This window comes from Gobius niger (genome assembly GCF_951799975.1).
Source record: "Gobius niger genome assembly, chromosome: 9".
Taxonomy (NCBI): Eukaryota; Metazoa; Chordata; class Actinopteri; order Gobiiformes; family Gobiidae; genus Gobius; species Gobius niger.
Genome location: NC_136860.1, coordinates 33,463,520 through 33,477,140, shown reverse-complemented (window position 1 = coordinate 33,477,140; position 13,621 = coordinate 33,463,520). Strand labels below are relative to the sequence as shown.

Below are 13,621 nucleotides of genomic sequence, written 5' to 3'. Positions count from 1 at the left end.
GGGTTTTCCGTACTAAAAAGTGAATGGGAGACTGAGCTCAGTATGAACCTCAATGATGACCTCTGGCTTTCAATTCTCAATAGAGTCCACACCTCCTCTGTCTATGCCAAACAGTCCTTTATGCAATGTAAAATTCTGCACCGCTGTTTTTGGACCAACCAGAAGCTAGCTAGGATTTTTCCTGATGTGAACCCAAACTGCAATCGGTGTGGTGCTACTCCAGCCAATCATGTTCATATGTTCTGGTCCTGCTCAACAATTCACCTCCTGTGGCATAATATTTTTACACTAATAACGTCTGCAATTGATAAGTCATTAAAACCATGCCCCCTGTTGGCCATATTTGGTGCCTCCAACATTCCAGGCTTGTCTAAAGCTGAGTCAGACTCCATTGCCTTTATCTCACTTTTGGCCCGTCGAATTATTTTATTCAAATGGAAAGATCGCAGTTACCCTGTGCAGAAACTTAAATGCTTTTTATGTCCAGTGGAATCAATATCTGTCTGCCTTAAAACAATGTGTTCCGCAACCTCCAACTTAATCTTTCTAATACATATGTACAACGAATCGTATCCATAGCCCATGTTTCAGCCTTTGTCTGTGCCTGTGTGCGAGAGAACTTGTGTGACTGCGTTATTAGTATTATTTTTTATTTTTTTTATTTTTCTCTTCTTTCATATTTCTTATTATTTAGTTGTTGTTTTTTCCTTTCCATTTGTTTGCTCTTCCTTTTTTGTATCTGTTCTATGTTTTATGTTTTTTGCTAATTCAACATAAATGTGACAAAAATTCAACAAAAATATGACAAAAATTCAACAAAAATATGACAAAAATTCAACAAAAATGTGACAAAAAACTCAACCAAAAAGTGACAAAAATTCAACCAAAAAGTGACAAAAATTCAACAAAAATTCAACAAAAATTCAACAAAAAGTGACAAAAAACTCAATTTGTTTGCTCTTCCTTTTTTGTATCTGTTCTATGTTTTTAACCAATATCATTTCCCATGTACAACTAATTAAGTTAAAAGAAAAGAAAAAAAAGAAGAAAAAAAACAGCATGGCGGTTAGCATTCAGTCACGGCAACAGCAGCAAATGCAGGTGCAAGTCTGCAATGTTTTCACTTATTTTCTTCTCAATGAAAAGGCCATGGGAACCCAGGGTGCTGAGGGTGCTGTATCACCCCCTGGTGGATAGTGTGTGCATTGTAAGCAACATTGAGAAACTGGAAATAAGCACAGAAAGAAAAAAAGAAAAAGTTGGCCCTCGGCGCTCTCTTACCATAATTTGTTTCACGGTTCTAACTCAATTAGCAATGCTGAAGGTTTGATTTGTATTTAGATTTCAAATGTGCACAGCCTATTTACCACAGGAGGAGAAAATGGACTTTACTCATTTGAAAATTAGAAATATCTGGTCCTAAGTTGAAAACTGATATTTTCATCGGTTAAGAGTGACTCTGGTGGCAGAATCTGAGAAAGTTGGTGATTATATTATATTCTGCTCTTAAACTTCAACACTTCACCCTGAATAAATTCATTAAAAAAGCACAAGTTGAGTTTCCAGCAGCTGAAAATGAAACATAAATCAGTCAGATATTTATTTTGAACAGTGCGAATGGCAGAGGCGTTTTAAAAGTCTGGCTCTTTTATTTAAACCAGTCTGCTCCAAAGCTTGAAAGCTCCAATATGTTTTATACTTCTCCCTACTCCCTTTTGTATCTGTATCTATGTGAACAGTAAATATACTGTATGTGTGATGGATTACACAAAAAATAAAATAAAAATAAGAATAAGAAAAAGAAAATAAGAAAGTAAGGATGTAAACGCAACAAAAATGTGACAAAAATTTAAAAAAAAAATGTGACAAAAATTCAACATAAATGTGACAAAAATTCAACATAAATGTGACAAAAATTCAACAAAAATGTGACAAAAATTCAACAAAAATGTGACAAAAATTCAACAAAAAATGTGACAAAAATTCAACATAAATGTGACAAAAATTCAACAAAAATGTGACAAAAATTCAACAAAAATGTTACAAAAATTAAAAAAAAAATGTGACAAAAATTCAACAAAAAATGAACAAAAAGTGACAAAAATTCAACAAAATTGTGACAAAAATTCAACAAAATTGTCACAAAAATTCAACAAAAATGTAATAAAAAGTGACAAAAACTCAACCAAAAAGTGACAAAAACTCAACCAAAAAGTGACAAAAATTCAACAAAAAGTGACAAAAATTCAACAGAAATGTGACAAAAATTCAACAAAAAATCAACAAAAATGTGACAAAAATTCAACAAAAAGTGACAAAAAACTCAACCAAAAAGTGGCAAAAATTCAACCAAAAAGTGACAAAAATGTGACAAAAATTGTACAAAAAGTGACAAAAATTCAACAAAAATGTGACAAAAACTCAACCAAAAAGTGACAAAAATTCAACAAAAAGTGACAAAAATTCTACAAAAATTCTACAAAAAATCAATAAAAATGTGACAAAAAGGAAAAAAAGGAAAACATACAAAAGGTGACACAACACAGCAACAACACGAGGAAAAAGATCAGTTTTGTGGGTCTTAGCTTTCAACTGAGGCGTTACACAGCCAAAAGAGGACAGAATGCCTTTGGTTTAGGCGGGTGGTAAGAGATTAATCGTATATACTGTATAATCCACAGATTGACTTCCAAAAGAGGCGTTAGCTGCAGCCCTAGTCCCTGGTTTCTGTCCGTTCACATACAGTGTTTATTTCTTTTCATTTTGTCCTAATTCTTTCCCGCTGATAGATTCCACAAACGTACCCGTATAAATTGCTGAGTGCACCGTGATGTAAGCGCTGGCTGTAAGTGCTGTTTTTACACTTGATTAACACGGCGCTCAGTCATATCCTCCGTGCATTTCTGCGCCTCATCGATCCACAAATCCAATGAAGTTTATTTGTCCAGAAAATACAAGGCCAATAAACGGCTGTAATAAAAAGGGGGGAAAAAAGGCAGGTGTGAATTAAAATCACCGCCTTGTAACGATAACAGCGGACAGAGTGAAACAGAGGCGGGATAAAACAATGTCTACAGGCACTGGTGTGGAGCCTTATCACAGGAACACACGCACTGCGGGAGGAACCAGCGCTTGCTTTTATGTTGTATGGCTTTACTGTATTAGTTTTAGGAAGTTGTAAGTCCTGTCAACCTGCTTTGAGCCTAAGGTTGCGAATCCTCAGAGTGAAATCTAAGATACCAGTTCAATTCTCCAAAGACATTCAGATTAGGATGATGTTTAATGGGACTCTACAGAGTTTAAAAATGTTAAAATTAAGTATTTTCCTCCCCCTACATGTTCCAACAATGTGTAGAATGAGCTCAGACCTGTTCACCACAACTGCCTCTAAAATCCAGCACTGTCACTCAAAAATCAACCCGTCATGCACGAGCTTAAAGGAGCTATACCTGATTGTACAAAGAAACAGGGTCACTCAAATTTCAAATGGCTATTTTCTGATCCAAACTCATCTCAAACTTTGCTAATGCATTTGCAACATCAACATTTGTCACAGGGACTGAGTTTAAACCAGGTTTCACAACTTTCAGGAGGAAAACGGTCCCTTCACTGTAAAAAATGCCTACTAGCCTGACATTTTATGACTGTTTAAAAGGCTTTAAAACCAGTGTTTTTGGATAAATGTCTGCTTTTACCATCTACTAAAGGACATCCATCCATTTTCTTCCACTTGTCCGTTGCCGGGTCGTGGGGGAAGCCGTTGGAGCTGCCCGAATCACATTGCACCAGCCCCTTATGGCTCCTCCTGCAGGTGGTGGGTCCACAGAAGGACGGCTTCATGATTAAACGGGCCTGTTGGTCTTTCATAAGGGGCTTCTGAACTGCTCTTTGTCTGACCCGTCACCTAGGACCCGTCACCAATACAGAAAATTTAAAAAACAAGGATAGCTCCATTAATATAGAAGCTGCAGTTACACGTATGACCTGAGGTGGCAGTAGTGAGTATAAAATGGCTAACTTGTGTGGATGTTGTGGCTACCAAAACTGCTAAGAAAAATGCTAAAAGCAAAGTAGTTCTTAGAGCCTTTATTAGCACAAGATGACAGCGTGAAGACAGTCGCAGAGAGTCTGCCGGTTTAACAAAGCAGCCAGCTTATATACCAAAGGGGCTGATCTATAAGGTCTTACATCAAAGCATTCTTTAACAGGACACTAAAATAGATGTCTTTAAACAGATGTCGTAAATACAAGACAGACAATACAGACATATTTCCACACTTGCCTCTACCCCTGCGATTAGCACGACAGTGGTAAACGTAATAACATGGCAGTTGTTACATTATTGAGTCACTGTGCTGTTTCCAGTGTGTTGCCTTGGCGTTAATGTGCTGTAAAGTCAAGTGTGGCCTGTGAAAACTTTAAAACTTTGTGTTATTTAAACTGTAATATTGTATCTTATGCACACATAAAAGATAATAGGCTGCGGAGAAGTAAAATGTTCATTAAAGTTTAATAATGTGAGCGAAGGCAGTTGTTAGAGCCGTAATTTTGTATCGACAAACCACTTTACGAGCCACTTTTGATTATACAATCTTCAATACAATCGTCTGTGCATTCTTTCTGCTGGTAATAGAATATAAACATAAATGTTTCAACCTCTTAACCTTCACCAAGTGCATTTTCTCTATGATCTTTGTATCAGCTTTACCCAAATCTAAAAGGTTGCCACCTATAGGCCAGTGTAACGCCTCATTTGAAAGCTAAGGGTGTTTTCACCCTTAGTGTTAATTTGGTCGAAATATTTAGTCTTAATTTTAGTCAAAGTGATATTTTTGATGACTAGTTTTTCATGAGACTAAATTTATGACTAAAATGTCCAGATAAGACTTGATAAAAATGAAAGGGAGAGACTAAAATCATCCAAACTTCTATTGAGCGTCTGAAAGAGCCTCAGATCATTTAAATTCTCTGCCAAAGGAGCAGCTCTGAGCTTTGTTCATGTGGAGCAGAAACATGAAGCAGAGGAACAAGATTACATATGATTATAATGAATATTATAAATGCAAAGTCGACTAAATTTACTTGGAATTTGATTCGACTAAAACTAGACTTAAATTGAAGATTTTTTTTTTTTGGACTAAATCTTGACTAAAATTGAACTACATTTTCGTCAAAAGACTAAAACTAAATTAAAATATGTTGTCAAAATTAACACTGAAGTCCTTTGATCCTTGTTTGGTCCAGACTTTTTTTGTTTTGTTTGGTGCGGTTCGCATTCATACTGTACCTTTTGCAAGTGAACTATATTTTGTAAACACATACAGGTGTGTGACGATCGATGCTCCCATTGGACAGCAACGACCACAACAAATGAAATGAAAACTACTATGATACTAAAAGCTCTTGATTTACCGATCGATCTACGTTCCCGCCCTCACCTATGGTCATGAGATTTGGGTAAAGACCGAAAGGACAAGATCGTGAATACAAGCGGCCGAAATGAGTTTCCTTCGCAGGGTGGCTGGGCGCACCCTTCGAGATCGGGTGAGGAGCTCAGTTACCCGGGAGGAGCTCGGAGTAGAGTCGCTGCTCCTTCACGTCGAAAGGAGCCAGCTGAGGTGGCTCGGGCATCTGTTTCGGATGCCTCCTGGTCGCCTCCCGCGGGAGGTGTTCCAGGCATGTCCTAGTGGGACAAGGCCTCGTGGAAGACCCAGGAGACACTGGCGGGACTATGTCTCCGAGCTGGCCTGGTGTCGCCTCGGGGTCAGAACAGCTGGAGGAAGTGTGTGTGGATCGGGAAGTTTGGGCATCTCTGCTGAGACTGCTGCCCCCGCGACCCGGCCCCGGATAAAGCGGAACAAAATGGATGGATGGATGGATGGCTGGATGATAATAAAAGAAACGTAAGAGACTAAACCACTGACCATTTACCTCAGCTTCACCGGAGCAGCTGGAGGAAGAGGAGTTTTGTGCGGATGAAGGGTCGTCTGTTGAGCTGTTTGTTTCTATTATGTCCACGGGACAAACTGTTGGTCTTGTTCCTCCTCTCTCTAATGAGTCTTATACTTTCATTTAAGTTCTTTCCACTCTGTTGTTCCGGAGAATTCATCAAGTTAAACAATAAAATCCTTAAATACAGATAATGTTTACCTGGCAAGAACTCAACCAAGAAAACATTGTTTATCCAGCAAAGAAATGTAATAGTTGCTGTGATGAGCTAAAACAAGCCCCGTCTCTTTGTCAGCATTTACAAGAGAATCATAATGGTGAAATGTCTGACAGAACGTTAATGTGCCTGATAATTTATACAGATGAGGGTGAGCCTGGTTGTTCCTGCGCATGGACTGAGTTTATGATTTGATTTGAATGATTTTCTATGATGAAATGAATAATTTGAACTCACATGCCCCTGCTGTTTCAGATCGTGTACGCCGCCGTGGACTGCACTAAAGGACAGAACCATGAGCTGTGTAAACAGGAGGGAGTGGAGGGATACCCCACCTTCAACCACTACAACTACGGCAAGTTCTCCGAGAGGTACAACGGAGACAGAGGGGTACGTCCACAACGCTTTCACTTCAAGTTCACATCTCTATGCAAAAGTTATGTGTGATACTTGCATCATCAGTGGCCATTATTTTACACATTTTATACGTTAATCTTGTATATAACATTCACACATACTGCATGAAAACAAGAAATGAAAAATGGAGTCGTAATTCCGGCTTGACATCACACAACATACAACATTTTAAAATATCTGATGTTCTAGGGGTATTTTTGAAATTATTCTACAAATATATGATGGCTGACATGTCTAGCGCGGTGGCTTGTGGGCTGGCACATAGCCCCTAACCCCCCCGGTGATGAACCACCAAAGGTCCCTATGCTAAAGGAGGTATGATAGGAAGCATTGAGGCTCCTTTCCCACCTCCTTCCTAGCTGGCAGCCCTATTCGGATGCTTCTTGTCATGGCGGACGCTGACGCAAATCTGGTTTAGACCTCTTAACAATTTGCTTGATTCAGATGTAGCCTTTGACTCCAAGGCTGCGGCCAAAAAACCATCAAATTATATCCTCTATGTCCTAACAGTAGCTGCTGATCCTTAAAGGGACTATACAGAGTTTCAAAATGGTAAAATTATCAAATTTCCTCCCCCTAAATGTTCCAACAATGTCTTAAGGTGTAGAATGAGCCCAGAGATGTTCACCGCAACTGCCTCTAAAATCCTGCACTGTCACTCAAAAAGGTGGCACTTCGGGTCCGAAATTGCCTTCATGCAAGAGCTTAATATAGAAGCTGCAGCTACACGTATGACCTGAGGTGGCAGTAGTGAGTATAAAATGGCTAACTTGCATCTAGCACCTTCAACCTTTCATGGGGTCAACTGTTAGATCTCTATGCAGTTAGTGAACTTTTGCTTCAGCAGCATTTGTAAATTATTTACTCAATTCGACCGTCCTTACCCAGGGGAAGGGGAAGTGACATCACCGACAGCTGTTGTTCTTCTTCTTTAAGGTTATTGGCAGACTGCAGGCAAACAAAAGCGCATGCCGCCACCTACTGTATTGCATATGCAACAACATAGTGTCCAAATAAAGACTTTCTTGTTTAGGGCCCTTTTCCCCAAAATGCTATACATGTGTTGATTGGGGTTTAACTCAGCCTCTACAAGGGGTACATGGCTAATCTTGAAACTTTTTCCTTGGGACTTTTTGTTTCAGTGAAAAATAATTTAAAAAAAATTACAGTTTGTAAGTAAAAATTAGATTGAAACAGAAAAATCAAAATTCCGCCTGAATGAAAAAACACATATTTGCACCTAAAAATGCTCTTTCTCTGTCTGTGCTGTAGCAAATAAGAACAGAAATGGAAAAAAATCAATATAATGTGTGGTCCCTGCAGTCAACAAAATACCAGTAGGTCAAAACACTAAAGTTATACATGCTTTATTAAAAAAAAAAAGTCCAGGCGGAATCTAACTGTGCCAAATTGTGCCAAATTAAGAAAAATAATAATCTTTTTGTTTGTTTTTTACAGAAATTAAGTATTTTAGCCATAGGGACATATCGGGTACAACATTGTATTCCCTGTCTAAAAATGAAAACCATTTTTTCCAAAAACATTACACAATAGCATTTATTTGTCACTGACCAAAATATGTACAACGAATTATGACAAATTGACATATTGTGGCTGTTTGAGCTCGGATCTGTTGATTTGAAATTGGAGTGGATGAATTTGTTGCTGAGAGTCCACTGCACACGGAGAGGTGAAAAATATGACAGACAGTATTTGTAAGCGGAAGTTATGGCCCCGGAGATGCAGACACAAGGGGGGCGGAGCCAGATATGGCTCTTTAGAGCTTAAGGGGTTAAGGAGAAAAAGAAAAAGCTGTTTCATAAAGCTACAGTATTCAAATTAACCATAAGGTGGGGCCGAGGGGGGTGGGGAGACTTCTAATAACTGGTTAGTTAGCACAAGAGGTCCCTATGCTAAAGTGGCTATGATAGTTAGCATAGTCTTTTCCGAACTCCTTCCTAACTGAAGCCCAATTCAGAGGCTTCTTATCATGGCGGACCCTAACGCACATCCGGTTTGGCGTTAGACCTCTTACCAATCTGCTCGTTTTGGAAGGAGCCCCAAGTCCAAATATGGAGGCACCATCATTCTCCACCTGGTTCTGCACCATGGCCTGATTGAAGAGAGGGAGTGGAGACAATTCAGTTGCTCTAAAAATCCAAATCTACACTGGCACATGTAGAACCTGGAGTTTTGGATTCTCCGATTACTGAAGAGATTGTAAACGCATCAAATCTGATTACTTGGTTATCGGATCTGTCCAGTTATCACATTTTTTTGGACCATGTTAACGTAGCCACTGTAAAAACCGAAAGCACTTTTACAGCCCCTAATCCAACATTACAGTATATCGGTTTGTAAGCGTGTTCATGTTACGTCCACTTTAAAGCGTGTTTTATGTACTTTTTACCTCGTATTATCTATTTTTCCATGCAGTAAAACATTATTCCGCCTGTGTCCCTTCAGGAGGCCGGCTTCATCGGCTTCATGCGCAGCCTCAGGGGTCGTGACCAGGAGAAAGTCGTGAAGAAGAAGGACGAGCTCTGACCGGACCCGCGCCGCGCTCCACAGTTTGTCGTTGCACTGTGAACTGTCACCTTTGACCCCCGCTCGCTCGAACCCCCTGCACCCCGGGGTGTGGTGGTGGCGGTGGTGGCGGTGGTGGCGGTGTGGGGGGTGTCACCCATCGGCACCGACGGGGGGAGAGGAAGACTTGATGACCTCAGCGAAATGCTATTTTTTTTATACCTGATTTAATAGAGAGAAAAACGGTCCAGCGCTCTGACGACTGTGAAGTTTTGAAAAATGGGCAATTTGGATTTGAGCTTTGCCCCGTACACTGTGACTGCATCCGTGACATCAATACTGTATCTATGCAATATCATTATGGGCTCCTTTTCTTTGTAGACACATGGAGGGGTCCCATAGCAAAAGACTGGCGTCGGTGGTGGGCATTGTTGTATTAAAAGTCATAGTCATTTTTTTTCTATAAATGCTGGAGAATGAAGAGATCAAGCAATCACAAAGTAAATGGGACTTGTAGATAAATAACACTGGTACAATGTGATTTAAAATGGGTTTCATAAGAGGTTTTTCCAATTGGGGTTGCTGTGTGAGTTATGATTTAATTAACAATATGGCCTTAAAGTACCAAAAATAGCTGGAAATGCTGACATGTCGGTGGGGGAAAGATGGGATTTTTTGGTGTCGTTTGAGAGATTAATTTCACTGGGATTTGATTGAAAATAAACATACACAAAATGCCAAATATTACTGCATTTGCATTACGCTCCACATATGCACCTTCAGAGCCGGGCTGCACAATCAAATCGAAATTTGAAGTTCGAAACAACCAAGTAATATTTTCCTTCTCCTTTGAGTCTCGAAGAACCTGTTGACCCTATAGTTCACGCTACAAACAGGGCGATGTTGACCAAATTGATTATCTCAGTATTTGTGGGGACTTTCTCGATAACGATAATAAAGCCACATTTTTGCAAACCATCAGAAATCTGTGAAAATGTGCTGCAATCTTAATTTACATTGGTTTGTTGCTTATAAATTTACAATTGTTTTTTTCTTTACAATTTGTTCACTTTTCTCCATTTTTTTTCCACTTTTTCCTCCCAATTTTCACCAATAAAAAAAAATCTAAATTTTTCCTCCCCATTTTTTTTACTATTTTCCCAATTTTTTTTCACACATTTTCCCCACAATATTTCTTCCCATTTCTTTTTTTCTTTTTACACATTTTTTCTTTACAATTTTTGTCCACTTTTTTCCAAGTGTTTCCTGTATTCTTTAAGCAATCTTTTTTCCCCCACACTTTTTCCCATTAAAAATATCCCACATTTCCCCCCCTATTTTTTTCTTTACATTTTTTTCACTCCCCATTTTCACCAATAAAAAAGCAACATTTTTCTTTCAATTTTTTTTTGTATTTCTTCACATTTTTTTTTCTCTTTTTACTAGTTTTTTCTGTACAATTTTTTCCCCAATTTTTCCTTTTTTTTCCCTCACACATTTTCCCCCCAATATTTTCCCACATTGTTCCCACATTTTACTTTGGAGATAATCTTAATAAAGTAAATTTGCATATCTTCCAAACAGGAATTCAATATATAGACGATATTTTGCCCACGTCTAAATTCAGGCTTTAGTTTAACAGTTTCAGTCTCCTCTCAAATGTTAACCCCTTAACTCCCACCTGAACCGAGCACATTTTCTCCAGTTTGGCTTTACCCCAATCCAAAAGCTTCTGGAAAAAAGCTGTGAAAATAGCAACAAAACGGAGACGAAAACAATGATGGAAATGTGACAAAAACGTGAGAAAACATTGACAAAAAAGTGATGAAAAATTGATGAAAAAGTGGCAAAAATGTCACAAGAAATTGACAAAAATGTGACAAAAAATGACAAAAAATGTGACAAAAAAATTACAAAAATGTGATAAAAAATTGACCAAAAATGAAACAAAAATGAGTTGAATACCCAACAAAAAAGTGATGAAAAATTGATGAAAAAGTGGCAAAAATGTGACAAAAAGTGATAAAAAATTGACAAAAAAATGACAAAAATGTGACAAAAAATTTTTTTACTAAAATTTGATTAAAAAATTGATGAAAAAATGAAAAAAAATGTGGCAAAAAATGACAAAAAATTTGACAAAATGTGACAAAAAAATTACAAAAATGTGATAAAAAATTGACCAAAAAAGTTACAAAAATGAGTTGAATACCCAACAAAAAATGATGGAAAAAAAAATCTGATGACGTGAGGAAAAAGATCCTCTCCTCGGTTCAGGCGGGAGTTAAGAGGTTAATGCTCTTGTCTTGGACATGCAAAACCTAAACGCAGTCGCAGTGTTTGTCAAGACAGTGCAATTAGATTTCTCTCCACAATTACACAGCCCTTCTTGAGCCCAACATTCCCCTATTTTAAATCACTGGTTCTGAACTAGTGCCCAAACTTTATTCCACGGTTTAAATCAACAACAATCTGTGCGAAATATCAGTATTTTTAATTTATGGGTCAGATCACCAATACCAATCGAGAACAACTCTTTTAACTCCCATGTTTCTACAGTTAATTCATGAACATTTAGGTGAGGCCATTTCTTTTACACATATGCACAACTCGGTACAGAAGAGTTCCTCGTCTATTTCTCTCTCTCATTAAAAGCATGACTTCAAAACGGAGAAACACACTAACCCGTTTTTTGTTTTTTTTCTCGGATCGTTCACGTTAATGGCTTTGCGGGCGCTTTTTGTTCACAGCGCTTGTTATTTCACTTCTCACTCTTGGGCCCACATGAATATTTAAAAACATATCTGTAGCCGTGTTTTATTATTCAACGTCACGGAAAAAAAAAAAGGTTCTCAGGGAAACGATTAAAGGGAACTCATTTGTCTGCGAGTTATTCTCAGCACTTCAGCTGGAGGCGTCGGTTTATTTTGGGTCATTAAAATCAATGTTTACATGTTTGACTCGAGTGTTGAAAGAGTAAATTTGTTTCAAACTGTATACAGTGCGTGTGATTGAGCTATTCCCAGTTTTAACGTGGACACATCCTGCATAATTGAGGCTTGACAGTGTTATTTTGGAGGCCCCATAGTGTTTTAAAATGTGAAGAAAGGACTAATGTGAACAGGATTTTTCTCAAAACTGTGTGAACAAAGCAAAATATCATTCCATGAGGGAACAAAGTTATAACGTGGATTAAAACTCTTGTGTTGCCTTCATATGTTCCGGGCATTTGGATGCAAGGTGACACAAGGGGGCGCCCTTCCAACCATCTCAGTGTAAATGTGAGTTGACTTTCTTCAGAGTTAGACTTTAGGTCAGACACCATGAGTGACAGTAACATGAGGCTAAATGCAGTGAGCTCTTTGTCTCCAGTAAAAAGGCTGAGGCCTCATTGATCTTCAGTCACAGACTGAGAAGTGAAGAAGGAAGTCATGGAGCTTCAGCTTTAGACAAACTTCAGACTTCTGCTGCATGTAAGAGTCTAATCACATTCTGAAACTCAAATCTGTAGTAAAAACATAATATATGGAAAATTATTATTACAATTACAAAAATAAAAATATTTGAAATTCCTGTATCTTTTTAAATTTACTCTCATTCTAAAAAAGAAAACCCAAACAAGCTCTAACCACTTGTATCTGCTGTAAAGTCATGTTTGTCCCAGTTCCTCTGAGTCGTGATGGGTCATGGTGGACCATGACAGATGTGGACAGGACTGTGGTAGATCTACTTTTACATTGGAGAAAATAGTGAGCTACAGCAGATACAAATGACCTGAATATTTTTCTTTTTGTAATTGTAATAATAATTTTCCATATATTATGTTTTTACTGCAGATTTGAGTTTCAGAATATGATATGACTCTTTCATGCAGCTGAAGTCTGAAGTTCTGTCTAAAGCAGAAGCTCCATGACTTCCTTCTTCACTTCTCAGTCTGTGACTGAAGAGCAATGAGGCCTCAGCCTTTTTACTGGAAACAAAGAGCTCACTGTATTTAGTGTCATGTTACTGTCACTCATGGTGTCTGACCTAAAGTCTAACTCTGAAGAAAGTCAACTGCATTTACACTGAGAAGGTTGGAAGGGCGCCCCCTTGTGTCACCTTGCATCCAAATGCCCGGAACACAAGGGTTAAAAGCTCAAAAAAGTCAATTTTGCATGATGTGTCCACCTTCAGGGTCGATGTTCAAAGATAGCTGTCGTCTTTGTGTCTGTGCAGGTCTCCAAAACGTAGACTTTCTCAACACACAACCACCAAAACAGTCTTTTTGTATCCAGTGACTGACTGTAAAGCAAACTGTACAGAGTGTTACCGCACTTCACCGTCGAACAAATCGCTCCCCGACGAATGAGTGTCTTCACAAACCGGGGCGGCTCCGCTCACCTTCACTCGTTGTTTTCTTCTACGAGCCACGCGTCTGAATGTCTGATCCCAAAGGTTTCATGTCCCTGTTGTCGCTTAATGCCAAGAAGTCATCGTTGCCTTCTGTTTGTTTGTTTGTTTTGGTTAAAC

General features: G+C 38.5%; 1 protein-coding gene across 1 annotated transcript in view; it reads left to right on the top strand.

The window, feature by feature from the left end:
- pdia5 (protein disulfide isomerase family A, member 5) overlaps nt 1–9,919 on the top strand; it is a 175,103-nt gene extending 165,184 nt beyond the window's left edge. The window contains exons 16-17 of the mRNA XM_079563441.1: nt 6,422–6,556; nt 9,050–9,919. Of these exons, the coding sequence (XP_079419567.1) occupies nt 6,422–6,556; nt 9,050–9,130 (216 nt within the window). The 3' untranslated portion in view covers nt 9,131–9,919. The remainder of the gene's footprint in view (nt 1–6,421; nt 6,557–9,049) is intronic.
- The last annotated feature ends 3,702 nt before the right edge of the window (nt 9,920–13,621 follow it).